General features: G+C 39.4%; 1 protein-coding gene across 2 annotated transcripts in view; it reads left to right on the forward strand.

Moving 5' to 3' along the window:
* Window positions 1–21,327, forward strand: part of OFCC1 (orofacial cleft 1 candidate 1) — a 207,467-nt gene that overhangs the window by 142,324 nt on the left and 43,816 nt on the right. For both annotated transcript variants that reach the window (XR_005199879.1, XM_017526722.2), the window contains 2 exons: window positions 3,338–3,420; window positions 10,491–10,615. Coding sequence is in view for 1 of the 2 variants with exons in the window: in XM_017526722.2 (XP_017382211.1) it covers window positions 3,338–3,420; window positions 10,491–10,604 (197 nt within the window). In the remaining variant the exon portion in view is untranslated. The remainder of the gene's footprint in view (window positions 1–3,337; window positions 3,421–10,490; window positions 10,616–21,327) is intronic.

Genomic DNA, 21,327 nt, shown 5'->3' on the forward strand with positions numbered 1-21,327 from the left:
AGGTTGGGAGTTCTAGGCCAGCCTGACCAACATGGAGAAATCCTGTCTCTACCTAATAATACAAAATTAGCTAGGTGTGGTGGAGTATGCCTGTAATCCCAACTACTCAGGAGGCCGAGGTGGAGAATTGCTTGAAGCCGAAAGGCAGAGGTTTTGGTGAGCCGAGATAATGCCATTGCACTCCAGCCTGGGCAACAAGAGCGAAACTCCATCTCAAGGAAAAAGAAAAGTAGAGAATATTCTTATGCCAATGGCAGAAAAAAAGGTTAGAGAGATTCAAGCATGGAAAAGACACAGCCTGTTGCTGTTGACCTAAAGGCCATGGGGATCTCATGGAAATTATGAGAAGAGAATGAACTCTGCCAGCCTTCAGTAAGCCTGAAGAAGACCCCAAGACCCAGATGAGAACTGCAGCCCTGGCTCCTGCATTGAATTTTGGCTTTGTGAGACTTAAGTAGAGAAGCCAGCTGAGCCTTACAATGCCCAGCTGAGCCACACAAAAAAATGTGAGATAATAAAAAGATGTTGCTTTAAGTCCCTAAGTTTGTGGTAATTTGTTCCAGCAGTAATAAAATATGTCCAATGTTTAAATGTGTGTATAAGTAGAAAATGTGGTGGGGCTTCTCAAGCAGGATACAGCAGAAGGATGCAATGCGTGGGCTTTGTGGTAAAAAAGAACTGTGACTAAATTTCAGATTTTCCTCTAATTAGCTGTCTAATTTGAGGGAAGTTCTTTGATCTGTCTGAGTCTCAGTTTCCAAATTTGTCAAATGTGGCAATGGTAACTGTTTAACCAGTTGTGTTTGTGTATGTGTGTGTGAGATGTAAACAACATAATATATACAGGATTCTTAGAAAATACTAAAAAATGCATTCTATTATTTCATATTTATATTTGTTATTCCAGCTAGAAATTATATACTAAGAATTTTAATTACAAGGCTTTAAAAAGAATAATACATTAAAAAAATATATTAAATATATAAATATTGTAGTATTTGAATATTTAATGTAACCATTAAATTATTCATTATATTATAATTATATGTGTATATATAAATATTAAATTAATAATTAGATCATAATTATACATTATTATATACAATATATAATATATAATTTTTATTATATATTTATTTAAACATATGTTTTATATATGTTATATATAATGTTTTATGAGTAAACATATATGATAATCATAATTATTAATTTAATGTGTAATTAGTGCATGATTAATATAAATTACTATTATCAAAATTTTATATTTAAATAATAGATTTAAAACCTAAATAAAAATGTTTTCTACACTACCTTTCCTTTTCCTCCCTTTCTTATTGTAAATTTGACCATAATAATCTCACTACCAACTAATTCTGTTTTAGACCCAAAGAAAAGGAGCTCTTCCAGGGGTCTATGTGACTAAGTATCGGGTGTCTCAAAGAAGGGGCGCCTGACCCATGTGAATTTCCATGAAGAAGGATATTTCTTAGTGTCTGCCTTTATCTTGTGAGTAGTCAAAGCTTTGTTTTCTGTCCCCGTTTCCCCCTTTCTCCCTCCAGTAATTGAACGCTCTCATCCCCTGTCCTTTGAAATTGTCCTATATCACTGGAGGGAGTGTCAAGAAACACAATGAAACCATCTCTTCCCAAAATGCTTGAGCCACACAGGCCTAGACTGGGGAGCAAGAAGCTGGAGGGGTCGGGAGGAAAAGGTTTCTGAAGCATTCTGACATGGGGCCTATGTCCTCAGAATCTTACACTTCTAAAATCTCACTGTAATATGCCCACAAAGGGCCAGGCGCCTGGCTCATGCCTGTAATCCTAGCACTTTGGGAGGCCAACACAGGTGGATTGCCTGAGCTCAGGAGTTTGAGACTAGCCTGGGCAACATGCTAAAACCCTGTCTCTACTAAAAATACAAAAAATCAGCTGGGCGGTGGTGGTGCGCGTCTGTAATCCCAGCTACTCGGGAGGCTGAAGTAGGAGAATTGCTTGAACTGGGAAGTGGAGGTTGCAGTGAGCCGAGATCGTACCACTGCACTGCAGCCTGGGTGACAGAGTAAAATGGTGTCTCAAAAAAAAAAAATCCACAAGGGCAATTTCAAAGGATAGGGTATGACAACATTCAATTTCTGGAGGGAGAAAAGAGGGTAGAAAAAAGGCTTTGACTGCTCACAACACATGCTGTTTTGAAAAAAAAACTGTCAGGCCAACCCCCGCATCAAAGCTGTGGCTTTCCTGAGGCACTCCAAGCGCCAGCATCTTCTGAGCCAGGATATTTGTCACAAGACCCTGGGTGTAGACCTTGCCATATGGGTTCACTGAAATGAGTGGTCAAGACAATGACTTGGGAGGTATAAAGCTGTAGGAATACCTGCTCATAAGCACTCTTGCTATTTATTTATTTATTTTTCCTTTAAGCAACAATCAGATTGGTTCAGAACGTACTCTGTGTCAGGCACTGTGCAAGACACTATAGGAAAAGCGAGGGTGACAACACACGTTGTCTGTTAAGGAGTTTGCAATCTAGAACAGTGCCCTCAACTGGCCATGTTTTGTCCCAGGGGACATTTGGCAAAGTCTGGAGACTTTTTTGGTTGCCACGACTAGTGGCTGGGGCTTAGGTAGAGGGTGCTGCTGGCATTAAGTAGGTAGAGGTCTACTTAATGCACCCTTTGTTTAGATACTGCTAAACAAAGCACAGGACAGCAGCCACAACATAGAATTATCCAGCCCAAAATGTCAATAGCACCACGGCTGAGACACTTTGATATAGGGCAAGTCATGCAAGATATGCGAAAGGTCCCTAAAACTCTATTTTCTGGGTTTACATGTTCAATTAAGGAGTTCTCTTTTTTGTTTTAAATATTAATTGCAAAACTTATGAGTCAGTTGCTTCGGAGAGTAAGGTGAGCAGCACTGGATGCAGGCAGGGATCAAATCTCCCTAATCTCAGAGTTTCATATTGGGCCATTGATATGGGGTGCAAAAGGGCTTCCTTGAAAATGTGATCCCAGAAATGTAGCTGATGTTAAAGAATCCTACCCAGATGATGTAGGAAAGCAGGCAGACACAGCTGCTGCTTGTAAATTACAACCCCGTGGTGTGGCTCAGGGTAGAGCTGGACTTGAAGTTCCCATGCTGGCTGAATTAAAATCGGGGACAGCTTACAAATAAAAACCTAGCACAGCTTAGGGCCTTCGTTTTAGAAATCTTTCTTCTGTCCCCATTTGTCAAGGCATAGATCAGCTTTTTGATTTCAGCAGTGTAAGCTTACACATCCTCTGAAGTGAAAATGTGTCATCTATTTTTTTCCACCTTTTTGTTTTTAACCCTAGGGAGCATTCGTAATAAAATCGGTCCCTGTTCTATGGACTGTGATCCCAATCTCTTAAAAGAAGATGATGATCTACACTGTCAGGTAAGATGAAGGCTGTAGAAGGTGGCTTTGGAAAGACCATGAAGACAGCAACCCCTGATTATAAACTGCGATTTCTTAAAATGTATGTCTAGGTAGAAAGCAATTTGGCCTTCAGAGCAGGTTTTGAAGTGTGGGATGTGGTAAAGCGGCTGACGTTTGAGAAATCAGCAATGCCAATAAATTTTCATAACATTGGAATCAGACTTCTTTAAGCTATTGAAGACTTTCAGTGAAATTATTCAGTCTACAAGACTCTTTTTATTTGGAGCTGGGTGATTAGAAAATGTGCTGATTGTGCTGTTTCAGTGATTTCTTAGGCATGATAATGGCTGTCATGAAACCTGTGTAGAAACTATCTTGTTAAACTTGTATAAATTAAGTAGCCTGAATTTCCAAAATATTGGCCAGATTACTATTACTGGTATTACTAGATCCAGTTTTTAGATACTTAACATTTTAAAAATCTGTATCTGCCTAGAACATGTGACTTCAAATTTTAAGTATTAAAAAAAATTAGCTTGGCTAAAAAATTGAAGTAAAAGAACCCTGCCCACTGCCACAACCTGGCCTCTTTGTGTACAAGTTATCTGAGTGATTGTCTTAATTTTTTTATCTTTCTAACTAAATGCCTATAGTTCTGTAGAGCTGTCTTTCATGTCTTGCTCTCACCACTGACTTTAAGGTAAGTATTTTCTTTTTTAACCTCTAAATTGTAGGCCATCATCTAATCAAATAAATAACTGTGTTTTTTAATGCTCAGGTGACTACTAACAGCTTGTGCAATTGTGATTGTTTCTATATCACAGACTTTCCATATTGTGGATCTTCTGTATCACAGGCTGTGATACAGAAAACTCTGAAATAAAAAGTTTAGTGAAATCTGTAACAATGAGAGGTGCCATTTACTAAGAATTAGGACATTACTGGGTGCTGGCAGATTTTCTCAGTCTACAACAAACAACTTCGTATTCTCACAGCGAACTAATGGGATAGATATTGCTATTATCATCATTATCCCCAACTTAGAGATGAGAAAAAAATGAAGCATGGGGAAATGAAGTAAATAACCAAAATTATATTGCTAATTCAAGTACATAACTAGGTTTCAAACCCATAGTGTCTGCCTCTAGAATCCATATTTGTATCCATCGTGAGAAAACATAAGTTGTGTATCTTTTTGTTATTGTTGTTATCCAGGTATATTTTCCACTTCTTGGTTTTTATAATCTTAATGTAAGGGCCAGGGTGTGGAACCATGAGTCAATCCTCTAGCAAGTAAAAAATGGTGAAGCAACATCACACGCTTTTAGTACATATTATGTATTCAAGTACTTTTACGGATACTCTTTTGGAAATGAATGAAAAAAGATGTTTGTGGGACTTCTATGGTATTATGAATCTAATATTAGCCTTTTAATTATTTTTGTAAAATTCTCATACCAATCATTGACCGTAAACTTTGAGATTAGAAGCAAGGCTAAAGTAGGTAAGGTGAGAACGGATACGTTCACTCTAAAAACCTAAAACTCTTCCCTATATTTACTGAGTTTACATGTTCCATCAAGGAGTTCTCTTTTGATCTTATTTTTATTTTATTTTATTTTTTTTTTTGGGACGGAGTTTCGCTCTTGTTACCCAGGCTGGAGTGCAATGGCGCGATCTCGGCTCACCGCAACCTCCGCCTCCTGGGTTCAGGCAATTCTCCTGCCTCAGCTTCCTGAGTAGCTGGGATTACAGGCACGTGCCACCATGCCCGGCTAATGTTTTGTATTTTTAGTAGAGACGGGGTTTCACCATGTTGACCAGGATGGTCTCGATCTCTTGACCTTGTGATCCACCTGCCTCGGCCTCCCAAAGTGCTGGGATTACAGGCTTGAGCCACCGCGCCCGGCCTTTGATCTTATTTTTAATACTATATTCTAAAACTTATGAAGTAATTGCTTGGGAAAGTAAGTTCTCCCCTGGGGTCCGGGCACATTGGGAAGGTGTCTTCCCTCTGAATGGCTGTCAGAGGTAGGACATGCTAATGGGAATGCATCTCGGCCCACCGCCCGCCGTCAGTGCTATGGGATGACAGAGCCAGGACACACCCAAGTCCCAAGCAACCAAGTGTTACAGGTAAGGGCAGTTATACCACCTTCTAAACATACACACACCACCCTCTTGACAATAAACAGTCTTAGTCTGAGACTCCACACTCCAATTTAAGCATTTTATCTTTTCTCATGTTCCTATAGTATCAGGAATTAACTTGGATCTTCAACTAATTTTAAAAATTGTAACCTAGGCAGTTCATAAGATGGCTGTGGGAAAATAAGGTTAGTGTTAAACTTCAAATGTGATGCATCAGTTTTTCAAATGCAAATGATCAGAGAGCAGTCTCCAGGTGTGCTCCCAAGGGGCCAGAGATGCTAGTCATCTTCCAGTGGGCAGAAAAAGAAGCTCGAGGGAGTCAGTGCTTGAGGGGTCTCTCCAGAATCTCCTGAGCTACCCACCCAGGCTTATCTTGTTTTCCCCTGGGTACATTAATGGAAGCCTGCCCTGTAAAATTCTCTGGGGAACATATAAGACATGAGTTAAAGAAAGGGGAAAGAGTAGTGCTGCTGGATGGTCTCAGGATTTAGGCTGAATCTAATTTGGAGCTATGATTGTTTTTGGATGATGATAATAGCACTGATGGAAATGAACATGATGTCATCTTTATTTGCCTTGATAGTTCAGGCACACCTGGTATTTGTTGCTGTTATCTATGACTAGCAATTCTGTGATCTTATTAACACAAGCCTCTTAGCAGAGTGTTTCCACCCCAAACCTTCCTCCCCTGCCTTCTTAAAAAATGGTGAGCATCACTTAGGCCACATTAAAGCTTCCATGGCTGCTCACTTCTGATCTTCCCAGGGCAGTTCAAAAGCATTTGTAATCCTTTGGATTCAGCCCTTTATTCACCGTTTCCTCCTTCTAAGGCTTTCTCTTTTGATGAAAACAATCCCCTTGCCTTCATCTGGCCAGATGGGCAGGTGAGCAGTTCTCCCCAGACACCCACACAAAAACTCTGCGAAAGGTTTGGAGAAGAAATGCTGCTAAGTGGAGCTTAACTGTGCTGACACCGTAATACATTTCCAGGTCCCTGGTATCACTGCCTGTGAACCACCAGCTCTCTCTGCACACACAGACTTATCCTCTCACCAGTTCGTGGCTCTCATCCCTCTCTATAAACTGAATGGCTTATGAAAGGAATTATGGCAAAAAAGCAGAAACCTCTGGATCCTCAATTAATTTTAAAGTTTCTAACCTAGGCAATATAAGAACCCTGAGCTTTGCTACTTACCATATGACACAATTGAATAGGGTTATATGTCATCGGCTCAGATAACTTTGAGACTTGGTTCCTATGACATTTTCTTCATAGCAGCTGCAAAGAAATGCCATAAGAAATGCACAAGAAATGGAAGGGTGTTAAATATTCAGTTGATCACCTATGCTAAATAGGATATGGTACCAGATACTACTTGTATCCTTAGTATTGTAAAGCATTTTACATGCTATTCTCACACCTCCTGGAAGAATTATATACATCCATAAATTATATGTATGTATAAATTATATAGTATATAAATGAAATATGTACAATATACATAATATATATGTTTATCTTCATGAGTGTCTTCTCTCTATTCTACAAATTTAAAACTTCAATTCATGGACTTTAATCCATCTGAGTTCACAGAGTAGTAAAAATACTTGAATGTGTCTTTTGATCACCACCTGACTATCCTTTTTTGCTATAGCACTATATATTTTAGAATTTTGAATTTCCTTAAAACGCCTTTTGCCTCTCAATTTGTGTTGTGTTGGAAGAGTGGTCATTCATTGTTTGGTGATCAGTGTTGTATTTGAACACCAATATTCACAAACCAGGTTTTTAGTCTACAAACTTGAAAATTGGATTCTAATTAGCAACTTATATTTAAAGATTTGCTTTTGATTCCTGTGACAAGTCAGTATATAACAGTACACAAAACATATGCAATGTGATGTTTTGCAATAAATTTGTACAACAATTTCTATTTTAAAATATAGATATTAATCTCTTTAAAGGCATTGCTGTTGAAAAAAATATTTAATGATGATGTTTTTAGGTCTCAGAATATAGTCAGGATTTATAGTTGTAATGAGGCAGAAAATCTATTTTCTGTCTTCTGAGTGATGACAATTATGGTCCAAGCATTGTTTTTCAGGCATATATTTAAGACATACATTTGTGCTTGGCAAACTGTTTAGATTATGAAAGTTCTTCCATGTGAACAGGTTTTGTACACCCTGGTACTTGCCTGGGGGTTTCTCTACACACATTTACCTTTTGTTTTGGAATCAGAAGTTATTTCTTTGTGTTTTTGTTCCCCTTTTGAATCAATTCTTTGGAGATGAACTGGTTTTCATGTTTTTATATCTTCTCAAAAACCCATCTGAAGAAATTTTTAGTGTATTGATTTAGATATTTCTTAAAGGAAATATAAAAGTTCAAGAAATGTTTGCGATTTTTAGTATTAACAGGTGTTTTTCTTTATGACTTGGCAGCTAGAGGCAATGTCCACTGTTGTTATTATAATGTGAGTACTTAATAAAATGGCCTCTAATCACTATTTCTTGAGATCTACTATTTGCTTATAGCCATGTTAAATGCTGTGGAAGACAAAGAAATATGCTGCATCCCATTTCTGCCATGAATTTAGTTTGAAGAAATTGTGTAGCTATTCATAGAGAAACCAAATAGAAAGCAATTTAATGCACTCTATCATGAAAAACCTATACTTTATCAAATCAGCAGCTTTGGTGGGTAAACCAAATCTATGATATAGTTCTTGGTAGCCATTTCAACCTTCTATTGAATGGGATTGAATGAAGTGTCTAAGCAACTCATAAGGAAATGCCATCAGATTGAAATTTTAAATAGTTACAAAGGCTTTTTTTCAGCAACCTGGCAATGTGTGCCAATTAAATATATTTAGTTGGGACAATTCAAAGATCTCATATTTTTTCAAGGATCTTGGTACTCTTTAATTTACTTAGGGATGGAGCAATTTAAAATATCAACACTGTATAGTCTACTCAAAAATACTTCTGAGCTATAGAAGTGAAAAAAGATGAAAAGGACCACAATGAAAGGCAGTTACTTTATTTATTTCTTTATTTATTTCTGAGATGGAGTCTTAGAAGGTGTGATGGCACCTTCTCAGCTCACTGCAACCTCCACCTCCCAGGTTCAAGTGATTCTCCTGCCTCAGCCTCCCAAGTAGCTGGGATTACAGGAACATACCACCACACTCAGCCAATTTTTGTATTTTTAGTAGAGACGAGGTTTCACCATGTTGGCCAGGGTGGTCTTGATCTCTTGACCTTGTGATCTACTTGCCTTGGCCTCCCAAAGTGCTGGTATTACAGGTGTGAGCCACCACCCCTGGCTAGGCACTTACTTTAAATTGATATCTGTAACTGGATTTTGTTCTTAGGTAATCAAATTGATCAATTTGGTAATAAAAGAAATGAGACTTGTTGAGTTCCCTGGGGATTTGATGACACATCTAATTTACCTGAGTTTCATACTTAGGTTTTCTTGGCTACAACAACCTGCCAACCCCAAAACAACATTTTGAGATTTCAAGCTGTTCCAACTACAAAGTTGTGCTAAAACCTGTATGAACTAATATCAAGGAATTTCAACTAACTGACCTCTTACAAATAATCATTTAAAACATTTGAGAAGGGTCTAAAAAAAACGAAACAAGAGTTTTACAAAATTACCTTATAAATACAAGTCATGCCTAATTTTCTGCTTCTCTAGAGTAGATTTTCAGACTCCTTATCCGCACCTGTGTTAGGCCGTTGTTGCATTGCTATTAAGAAATACCCGAGTCTGGGGAATATTTATAAAGGAAAGAGGTTTAATTGGCTCATGCTTGTGCAGGCTGTACCAGCATAGCTGCAGCATGTGCTTCTGGTGAGGGCCTCAGGAACCTTACAGTCATGGCAGAAAGCAAAGCGGGAGCAGGCACATCACATGCTAAGAGCAGGGCCATGAGAGAGATGGGAGATTCCGACCAACAAAATCTCACATGAACTCACTGTCTTGAGGACAGCACCAAGCCAGCCATGAGGGAGCCGCCACCTTGATCCCAGCACCTCCCACTGTGTCCTACCTTCACCACTGAGGATTACATTTCAGTATGAGGCTTGAAGGGGACAAACAACCCAACCATATCAGTACCATTTGTAATAACAGCTTAACAGGAGACCCCAATAAATAAACCAGGTAAAAATGGAGCTTTTATGGTGGGAGAGGTAGGAAGAGCCCTATTAGCCTAGCTGCTCCCCCTCCCTATTTCTCACCATAGCAGGGCGCAAGGACCACAGGGCTCAGTCTACCTTCTGGTTGCATTATCACAGGTTACATAATTTTATCAAGTTCTAATAAACTAGCTACGTAGACATTATGTAATTCCTGTGCTTAAATTGATGCTGTTGAGAATCCAGGCTGGGGGACTCAGGAGCTATTGGTAACAATGCTGGAATGAAGCAACCTGCCAGAGCACAGAATAGAGGCAAAGAGAGTCCTGGTAGCCTTCATGTCCTTGATTCTTGTGTTCTTGAAATTCAGCAGCCTCTCTGCCTTCTCCATATGCTCGTTGTTCAAACCTCCCTTCCAATTACTCTGTTAGAGCTAGCTCAAGTTGCATTTATTTCACTTGCCACCAGAAGTCCTGATTCCATACAAATACTGCCACCACCATTGTTTGTCTTTGCATTCTGACAGCATTTACATAAGCTGCCCCATGTGAAATAATACAAAGTGAACATGTCATGGTCTCTGCCATTACGGAGATAAAATTTTAGTGAGGGTATCTGGAGCATAAAACAATCATTTCAATGCAAAACCCATGCCTAACAATGCTTCTTTATGATCCATGATTCTATAAGTCATTCTGGGGAAATGTCACTGAAACTAGGTGAACTTTCAATCTGCTATTAATAAAATACTTCATTTTTAAATTTTTATTAATTTCTTTGACAAGGGAGATAGCCTGACTGATCATTCTCTGAAAGAAAAATCAACTATTTGGAGAACTGGAGAAGCAGAAGATTATTCACAGGACACGTCTTACTTGGAGGAACTGGAGGAACACTGATCTTCTGTTTGGTGAGGGACTATATCCTTTCTTTTTATTTTCAAATTTAAATTTATTGACTCCAGCAAGCATTGACTTTATTCTTTTATTATTTATTTATTCAACAAATATTGATTGCATGCCTATTGTAGGCTGTAGAATGTGTATTCTGACTTCAGAAAGTTCATAGTTCAGTGAGGAATATGAATGTTTAAAATTAATTATAACGGTATTTTAAACAATGGTATTTTAAACAATTGCTCAAAATGCCACATGCGCACACGGAGAAGATGGTGGCTGAATTTACTAGAGAATGGAGAGGGGTTTTCAAGAAAAGATTGAGCCAAGTCTTGGGGAGAAGATTATAATAGAGAAATGGTGACAGATGGATGTGGGCAGAGTCCAGAGGTGGAATTAGGGGGACAGCTGGGGTTGACACATGCTGGATCCCTTAGTTCACTTAAGATCTAAGCAGGTCATAATTATTGTTCTGTCTACTTAGTGATGTGTTATGGGTGTATCTGTTTCTGTTAATGCACACAAAACTGACATGGAAAGGAAGTGCTGGGAAGGGAAGGGTGTGGTCCCTTTAAATGATACAGAAGGGAGTAAGGGTGTGGTCCCTGACTAGGGCTCCACCCCCGGCCTGTGCCCATGGACCTAGGTGAGGACAGGCATTTTTGTTTTCGTGCCCAAATGTTGCATTTTCACCCTGGCTTGCCACACTGCCATCCTGTGCCTATAAAAATCCCCAAGACCCTCACAGGCAGACACATAGGTGACTGGACGTAGAGAGGAGCACATCTGCAGAGGAACACACAGGTGGCTGGACATCAGAAGGAACATACCAACACACACCGACTGACTGGCAGAATGACACAGAGTTTGGCTAGAGCAGTCGGGAGAGAGTGCGGGCTGCCTAGTGACCTTACTCCAGGGGAAAACCTTTCCACTCCATCCCTTTCTGGCTTCCCCCATCTGCTGAGAGCTACCTCCACTCAATAAAACCTTGCACTTATTCTCAAACCCCAGTTTGATCTCATTCTTCTAGTACACCAGGACAGAAACCTGGGATATAGAAAGCCCTCTGTCCTTGCAACAAAGTAGAGGGTATAATTGAGCTGGTTAACACAAGCCACCTATGGAAGTTAAACTAAAAGAGCATTCTGGAACACATGCCCACTGGGGCTTCTGCTGTAAGCATTCAGCCTTAGACACTGCCATGGGGTCAGAGCCCCACAGCCTGACCATCTAGCTCCCCTAGAGGCTTGAGCAGTGGGGCACTGAAGAAGTGAGCCACACCCCCATCACATGCCCTGCAAGAGGGACAAGAGAACTTTTCCTGTTTCTTAACAAACATAAAAAAAAGCATAAAAGAATGGGCAGTGGGTGTTTTCTGAGGTAAGGAGCACAGAATTTTGTAATGTTGGTGTCCATCAGTGGTGGTGAGGAGGAATGACAGTGGCCATGTGACACAAGGAGTAACCTTGGGAAGAAGAGATGGTGGTACCTAGTCAAAGGCGTTCATACCTACCATGGCCTTCCTGCCCAGCCCAAGATCTATTCCTGAAATTCTTTTTCCATTGGGCATTTATCTGATTTGGTTCTCAGAATTTGTTCTCACCCTTCCATCCTGGAACCATCATTGGAAAAAGTAGTATCGGCTCAAATTTCCTGTGCCCAGTCACATTTTTTAGAACTCCCATTGCTCTTAACTTAGAGCTCTAAATGCTTTCACCAATGCTTTCCTGATGCTGCCAGATGTGGTATTCAGGCTAAAGAATGAGTTGTTTTTCAGATTAAGAGAAGCAGGTCTGTGACTGAGAAGTATCAGGCATGAAGGGAAGCTGAAGAGGTCAAAGACAAGAAATGTGCATTGCTCTCCTAGAAAGAAAGCATGTACAAGAGATGCTACTTGCTAGTAAGAAAAAGACATGGTCCCTGTTCATCAGAAATTCTATTTGTGGTACTCTCAAGGGGAGTAGGGATATATACTTCTTAGATTTAGTTCAGTAAAATAACTTCCAGAACAGAGGTTTTAGGTGCTTACTTTGATGTATGTAGATGAGTGATATGGTTTGGCTGTGTCCCCACCTGAAGCTTATCTTGAATTGTAGTTTCCATAATCCCCACGTGTTGTGGGAGGGACCAGCTGGAGTTAATTGAATCACGGGACCTCCTCCTTCCTGTTCTCATGGAAGTGAGTTAGTTCTCATGAGATCTGGTGGTTTTATAAGGGACTTCCCCATTCACCGAACATTCGTTTGTTCTCCTTTTTGCCACCCTGTGAAGAAGGACATATTTGCTTCCCCTTCTGTCATGATTGTAAGTTTCCTGAGGCCTCCCCAGCCACGCTGAACTGTGAGTCAATTAAACTTGTTTCCTTTATAAATTACCCAGTCTCAAGTAGTATATTTGCAGCAATGTGAGAATGAACAAATACAATGAGAGAGCTGGAGCTTCTGTTGAGTTATATGCTAAGTTCTTAATTCTTATATGGGGTTTCACCAAGGCGAAAAGCTTCATTAAGCTCTCAGGCTCCCAGCTCTCTCATTTCCTATTTTCCAGGCCTTCTCTGATGACTTAGCTCCCTGTTGCCCTTCAGGAATGACCTTTCAGAGTCTAGAATATGCAACGTCACAATGCCATTATTATCTTATTTGTTAAGTTAAAAGGCTGAAGGGTTTCCCTGGATCTCAGAGCTTCAGTTCCTGATAGATCCTTTTATATGTACTCTCAGGCAGTACGCCTTCAGTTAGCTTCCTCTGATGCTCTAAGAAGGCCAGATGCTGGTAATTACAGCTCCTGGGGCCAAATCCTGGTCTCCTTCTGCATTTCTAAATAAAGTTTAATTGGAACTCAGACACATCCGTCTGGTTACATGTTATCTTTGGCTGTTTTCCTCTGTAACGGCAAAATTGTGTCCTTGAGACAAAGACAGTGCGGCTCACAAAACCTAAAGTATTTACTATTTGGGTCTTTCCCAGAAAAGTTTATCCACCTCTGCTCAACACTGACTTAGATGTTTCTCCACTGCTCTCTCATGACACCACTCACGTTATTTTTAAATTTTAAAAGTCATTTATCTTCTAATTGACAAGTAAAAATAGTATATGTGGTGTATAACATGATATTTTGAATTATGTATGCTTCATTTAATGGTTATGTCAAAGTATTTAACATATGCATTTCGTCTCATAATTAGTTTTTCTTGTGGGAACACTCTCTTAGCAATTTTCAAGTATACAATATATTGTTATTAATTGTAGTCACCATCTCGTACTATAGAACTCTTGTAGTTATTCTTCTTGTTCAATTGAAATTTTGTATCTTTTGACCAACAACTTTCTAAGTTCCCCATTCTTCAGCCTCTGGTAATCATCCTTCTAATCTCTGCTCCTGTAGGCTCAACTTTTTAGAATTCACATATAAATGAGATCGTGCAATACTTGTCTTTCTGTGCCTGGTTTATTTCACTTAACATAATGCCCTTGATGTTCATCTATGTTGTCACAAATAACAGAACTTTCTTCTCTTTTAAGGCTAAATAGTATTTCAGTTGTGTTTGTATACTGCATTTTTTTATGCATTCATTCATCAATGGACACTTAGGATGCTTCTGTATCTTGGCTATTGTGAATAATGCTGCAATAAACATGGGAACAGTCACATTATTTTTAAGATACCTGTATGCTTGATTTCCTCTCTGGGCTGAGCTGCTTATGCATTTTGGTCATGCTGAGTCACTAAACCACTTTCAAGGCTTTGTGTCTTGAAACAACCATTTTATTTGCTCACAATTCTGGGGGCTGGGAATTCAGGCAAGACATAATGGAAAGCTCTTCTTTTGGTTAAAATAAGTCTCAATGCCAGCAAGAGAAGGAATAGACTTCCCCTCCAGATGCAGGAGCAAAAAGTTGACATTGCAAAAGGGCGTGTTGGAATAAGATACTGTGTGGCCATCTTTAGAAACAGTCCACAACATTTTGCTTCCTTCATTTCTGTGTGCATAGTTCCTAGCATAGGGTTGAAAGATTTGCTGAACGAAACAAGTTAAAGGAAACAAAAAGGTGTAGGTTCTGTAGATGGATGAATCTGAGTATGAATTCCAGTTCTGCCATTGCTGTGTAATCATGAACAATTTGTTTGAGGTCTCTAAGGCTCTCTTCTGTGTCAAACTAGAATGATAATTTACGTGCTTTTGGATTTGATGGATATTGTGAACGTTGAGAGATAAGATACAGAAGATATTCTTACAGCAACTAACACATAGATTTTTAATAAAGGCAATTATTATTAACATTATTAATCATCCATTTTAAGGAAATACATTTTCCAAGGGTTAAAATAGAGGGCATAGGTCACGCTGAGATGATGTCTCACTTTCTATATCTGCCTTTCTTTCTGTTCTTCAAACACACTGAATGCTTGATGACATCACCACCTTTCCACTTTATCTGGCACGTTCTGCCTGTTTCTAGCGACATGACTGGAGGTTTCAGCATTCGCTTTATGTCCCCAGAGAAGCCTTTCCTGACTCTCTATGAAAGTGGGACTCACCTCTATTCTGGCAATTTGCTTTCTCATCACCTTCTTGGTTTTCTTTAAAGTAGTTAACTCTAATTTAAAATAATCTTTTCTATTTATTTCATTGATTGTTCATTTCTGTTTCCTCTGACTAAACAGAAGCTGTAGGCAGGAATCTCCCTTATCTGGTCACTCCTGGGTATCCAGGTCCTAGCCCTGGGGTACCCGGTACATAATATGACCAGCAAATACTTCCGGAATGAGTGAATAGAAGGATGAATACATGATCTCTTCTCTTTCTCTCCCAATCCCCTTGGCTATTATACCTATTTATTGACTTCCAATCCCTTCTCTTGAAACTGCTACCATTTAAAAAAAAAGGTAATATGGGAGAATTAACCACTATGCACATTTCTTTTTAAACCAGGGGTTGAGGATATGGGGCTGCTGAAACCTCTATAAATGTCTGTTTTAAATGCTCTGAGATACAATCTGAACAATTTCCTTGATGTTTTATTAGAGCTGGTAAATCATTTATTGGGGCAGCCTTTACCTAAATCCTCTCCAAATCCCCATAAAATGCATTTAACACAGAATACTGTACTACTCAGCTTCAAAGATATATATGATGTTGGGTGGGAAGCATTTGCCGCAGTGGAGCAAGTTTAAATGTGTATATTTTCTTTCTCTCTGTCTGATATGCTCTGTTTCTCTGTCTGATATGCTCTGATATGCTCTGTCTCCTACCCCCAACTAACCCCTCCCTTTTCCTCCAGTGCTCATTTGAATATGACAATGTTGGTGAATTTGGTAGATTGTTAAAACTTCAGTAGGTTCTAATACATATTTTCTGATGTGTAGGACTCTTAGCTAATCAAATGCAAGTTTATTCTGTTTGTAGCTGCCAATAATTTCAAAAAAAGGGCTTCTGAAATATAATTTTAAGACTGTTGTACTTTTTTTTCGCAAACAAAAAGATACTGAGCTGAGTTGCCCCTGAGTATGTAACTGACATCCTTATTCCTACATATCTCACTCTAGTCTGCCAACTGCTAGCAGGGACAGGTAATCTTAGGTGATATTCTTTGGGATAGTCCCTGGGAGGGTCTGCATCATGACTGTCTTTTTTTCTCACCTGCAAGACCTCTACTCACAAGATGTTTACCTTTTTCCTTTGAAATATATTCCTGTGTGACAGGGTGACCATCTTCTGCCCATGTGTTGGATAGTATGAGATGCCAAAGGTATTCCTCAATGCTTTTATAAATTGCAAGCACTGAGTACATGTTTGTTGGAATAATATACAAACAAAATAGGGTAAAATAAGAATATTGGCGTATCCAGGAGAAAGTTCTGGAGAAAAGGCCAGTGGTGCAAAACTTGAGGCTGACTTTAGATTTTCTGAGTCAGATCATCTGTGGCGGCTCTCATTTCTTCTTGGTGGACATGTTTCTTCCCCCTATTTTTTGATAACAGATCTCCCCTCCCCACCACACACACATACTCCGTGGGGTTGGGCGAGATATATGTAATGTTCCTATGACCACTATGATTGGCCCAGGGGTGGGCATTTGATCTGAACCAGGCCACCCACATCCTTTCCTGGGATTTGATATTCTGCTACTCAGAAACAGAGATTTCTTCTTCTCTCCCAGGTACTAAGCTGACGTGCTTTCCGTTCGATGCTCCCTATGGCCAAGGTCACTATTTTGCTAGTTATACTTTACTACCTCTTGTTAACATTTATAATTTCTAGCCTACTTGCAACCAGTAGCTGTAGGAGCCCTACTGATACTTCGTAGCTGGCATGTACATATTCTGTTCTACAGAAAGGGAAATGAATAGCTGAATCCTAGAAACTATATGGTAGACTTGAGTCTATAGAGATAAATGACTTGCATATATGAGAACATGCATTTCAGATCAAAAAAGATACTGTCCACTGGGAAGCTTTAATTATTATTGTTATTTCCTATGAATGAAAGGACTTCAGGGAGAAAGTTTACAATGTCCATTCACTTAATTATGCAAATAGTCACATTCATTTGCCTATGTAAACAGAGCTATAGAATCCATTCCCTGTGCAGTGAATTGGGTTCCCTGCTTCCTAATGCAGTACCTTAATCTTTGTACAGTGATTTCTCCAAACAAGTAAGCCAGATTATGTGCTACGTACTTCTGGAAATTCTACTAAAGATGCCTTCAGAACAGCAGATGTCACTCCAGTGGCTTAAAGAAGTTAACAAAGTTTTCAGAGGTACCTAACTCCCAAGTGGAGAGAAGGTTCGGTAACAAGACAAACTTAAAATGTTTCCATTAGTATTCAAATGTAACCAGGTGGGTAAGCAACTAGAGAATCACACATTTGTAGAGCAGAAAGGGGTTTTGGGATTATTTAGTTTAGCCCTGTCAGTTTATACAAGTATAAACCTGAGACCTATAGAAGCTGAGTGACTTGCCTTAGGTCATCCAGCTAATAAGAAGTAGAAATGATACTAGACCCCATTTCGTTTCATTTCAATTCAGTCCCAATTATAAAAAGTAAATTTTCTCTAGAACTCTGCTAGTCTTTTCATAGTTTTCTGTTTCCATCAATTTCAAGCAACTTTGATATTTATCAATGCATTGATGAGAGTGTTGATTTGGGGGAAAATGCATAGGATGGATTTACCTTTTGTGGCAAGTCTCCTCCAGCTACAAAGGTAGAGAATAAGTATATGCCAAGATGTTTGAAAAATGCACATTGCTGACCACACAGGCTGAGATCTTTTTGTGTTCTCGGCCAGTAGTTTATGTGGCTGACCTGACTGTACTGCTTAGGGGAGGTATGGGTTAACTACACACATCACGACAGGAAAGTTATTCTTTAATAACAGTGATACACTTTCCTTTTTATAACACACATGTGATTTGACATTGAAATAAAATGCAGATGCTTCTTTGATTGGCGTATTCCCTGTTGTGCTTTTCTAAAACACCTTCACATATGGTGTGCCTCATTCCTGAGAAATGACTTGTTGTTTATGTCATACAAACAGAACAGATTGATTTTACAGTGAGTAAGGAGGTTGATGAATTGTACGTTGGAGAGGAATCCTTGTCTCAGCAATCTAAACACTTGAAAATAAATGTCGCCTTTTGGAAAAGGCTCTCATGATACACCCATGATCCCTTTTCTTCATGCCCCCTTTACAGGGGTTAAATAGATACAACACATGCAATCTCAACAACAGAAAATGTAGTTTCAGTCACCTCAAATTATAATTTTTCTTCTTGCTCTGAAACATATCCTGAAACCCAACAGGTCAAAAATGGCAGAGCTGTCCCAAAGGAACAAACCCCAAATACTAACTTCAACATTGTGTCTGCACTCTGACCAGAATGAAACGTTCCTGATATTTGGTAGGAGAGCAGTACTCTTTTCTTATTTATCAACTGAATCTTAAATATAAAATTCTTATGCTAAGAAGCTTTCTTAAGGGTCTCCAACTTTCATTCCTTCAGAATTATTCTTTGCAAAACAGTGAAAGCAATGCATGCTCATTCCTCTGATGATAAGCTAACCATATCCATGGGTGGAGAATTTTACAGTTTACAAGACTCTTTTCCACATTTTTTTCATTTGGTGCTCACAACACCGTTGTGATACTGTAAGCCCCATTTTACAGATTGTATATCTGAAGTCAGTAGAAATAGGTCAGAGAAATTAGGTGGCTAATTCACCAACACTCAACTAGTGCATCTATGCTCTTTTCATACAGCGTGTAATTCTCTAATTAGTCTCAGATTCATACATAGACATTAGTTTGTTCATTCTGTAGTTTTAAAAATATAATGTCCACTTTGGGAGGCCAAGGCAGGTGAGTGATGAAGTCAGAAGTTCGAGACCAGCCTGACCAACATGGTGAAACCCTGTCTCTACTAAAAATACAAAAATTAGCCGGAGATGGTGGTGCATGCCTGTAGTCCCAGCTGCTTGGGAAGCTGAGGCAGGAGTATCGCTGGAACCCAGGAGGCAGAGGTTGCAGTGAGCTAAGATTGTGCCATTGTACTCCAACCTGGGTGACAGACTGAGACTCCATCTCAAAAAATAAATAAATAAATAAGGAAAACATAATGTCTTAAGTTGTATTCTACTGGCATGTTCTGCAGAGTTCTGTGGGTTTGGAATGAGATGGCACGTATAGGGAAGCTAAGTCAGCTCTAGAATGGCTTATCAGGGCAAAATAACTATGGATGTCTATTCCGGACAGTAATTTATCAATAATGCACATATCATTAGGTATTAATTGGGTGACGTCTTTATTAGGTGTGGCTAATGCATGACCATATATTTGTACGGAGAAGGAATAAGTCTTAGTGGCTAAGAGTACAGACTCTGAGGGCATAGTACCTAAACTCAAACAAATTAGCTTTACAATTATCTAGTTGAGAACAAGTTTCTCAAACTCTTTTTATCTTCGTTTCTTTATCTGTACAATTGAAGCTAGAAGTACCAGCCTTATTTTAGTGAATTCAAATATATGTATGAAAATTAGAATAGTGTAAATGCTCAAAGTATATAGCAAGTGCTCTACAAATGTTAGCTATGACTATTCTTACTACTAGTATTATTTTTTAGAGACAGATTATCAGTATGTTGCTCAGACTGGAGTATAGTGGCATGATCATAGCTTAATGCAACCTTGAACTTTTGGGCTCAAGCAATCCTCCTGCCTCAGCCTCCCTAGTAGTTGGGACTTCAGGCATGCACCACCATGCCCAATTAATGTTTGTAATTTTTTGTATGGATGAGATCTTGCTATGTTGCCTCGGGCTGGTCTCAAACTTTTGTCCTCAAGTGATCCTCCCACTTTGGCCTCCCAAATCACTGGAATTACACAGCTGGCCCTAGATATTATTACTATCTGAGACTCTGTCTTCTCTGCTGCTGTTCACAACTAGCTGCTCTCCAGCCTATATTTTAACTATTAAAATAATGACCTGCTTGTTTTGGGGAAACATGCAAAGTATTTGGTAGCAAGTAAAAGATCTTCAGTGTAAAAATAAGATGTTTTTGGTAGAGAGGAGATGCCAGAGGAGTAAACATAATGTGTTAGTTTTCTATTGCTGTATAACAAATCATACAAATGTACCAGCTTCAAACAACACATTATTTTTAATCTTACAGTTTCTGTAGGTCAAGAGTCTGAACATAGCTTCACTGGGTCCTCTGCTTAGGATCTTACAAGGCTGCAATCAAGATTTTGGCTGGGCTGTGCTTCATCTGGAGGCTCAACTTGGGGAAGAATCCCCTTCACACTAATTCAGGTTGTTGGAAGAATTGATTTCTTGGTGGCAGTATGATGTCGGGGCCCCAGCTTTTCACTGGCCATAGCCAGGAGGCTGATCATAGTTTCTAGAGGCCACCTATAGTTCCATGCAGTATAGTCTTCTCTAAGGCCACTTACTTTATGAAGTCAACAGGAGGGTCTTTCATTCAAGGAGGGCCAGTCTTTCTTTCAAAGGCTTTTAACCAGTTAAGTCAGGACCACTCTGGGTAGTCTCCCATTTGATTTTAAAACCAGCTGATTGGGAACCTAATTACCTCTGCAAAACCTTTTCACCTTTGCCATTTTCTACTGGCCAGAAGCAAGTGATGGGTCCCACCCACACTCCAGGAGAGAGGATCACACAGGGTGGGAATACCAAGGGGCAGAAATTACGGAAGGCAATTACGGGGTCCTAGTCTGTCTGCCCCTCATAGGGAGACAATGAGACAGGCTTCTGCTCTTTGGCGTGGATGGTAACTGTCTCCCTACTGGTGGATGTGAAGGACTCTACACCAATTTGCCTTTTAGGTGACATTTACATCTGCTCCTTTCCAATGGGTGAGCCTGAGGCTGACGTGGCACATGTTCCCAGATGATCTCTCAGGGCCTAACTCCTTTGTTCCAAAAGCTTCCTTCTTTCTCTCAGAAGAAGTTTTATTTTCACTCTACTTTCTGTATTGCCTTGATCATATGACCACAAAGCACCATTTTCCTCTAGCCCCTCTCCTGCCCATACTCACTATCTCCTCTGCATCTTGATTTTGGTACTATTTTTATGAACATTGTTTCCTCTTTTGGTTTTAAGCTTTACATCTGTTTTCTTGAAGGCGGGGAAGTGCTGTTGGTGCTCAATGAACTCATTTTAAAAGCCCAACAGGGTTTCTTCCTGGTAATCAATTTTTAAA

Source organism: Cebus imitator, unplaced genomic scaffold (assembly GCF_001604975.1).
Source record: "Cebus imitator isolate Cc_AM_T3 unplaced genomic scaffold, Cebus_imitator-1.0 Scaffold43, whole genome shotgun sequence".
In the NCBI taxonomy this organism is placed as follows: Eukaryota; Metazoa; Chordata; class Mammalia; order Primates; family Cebidae; genus Cebus; species Cebus imitator.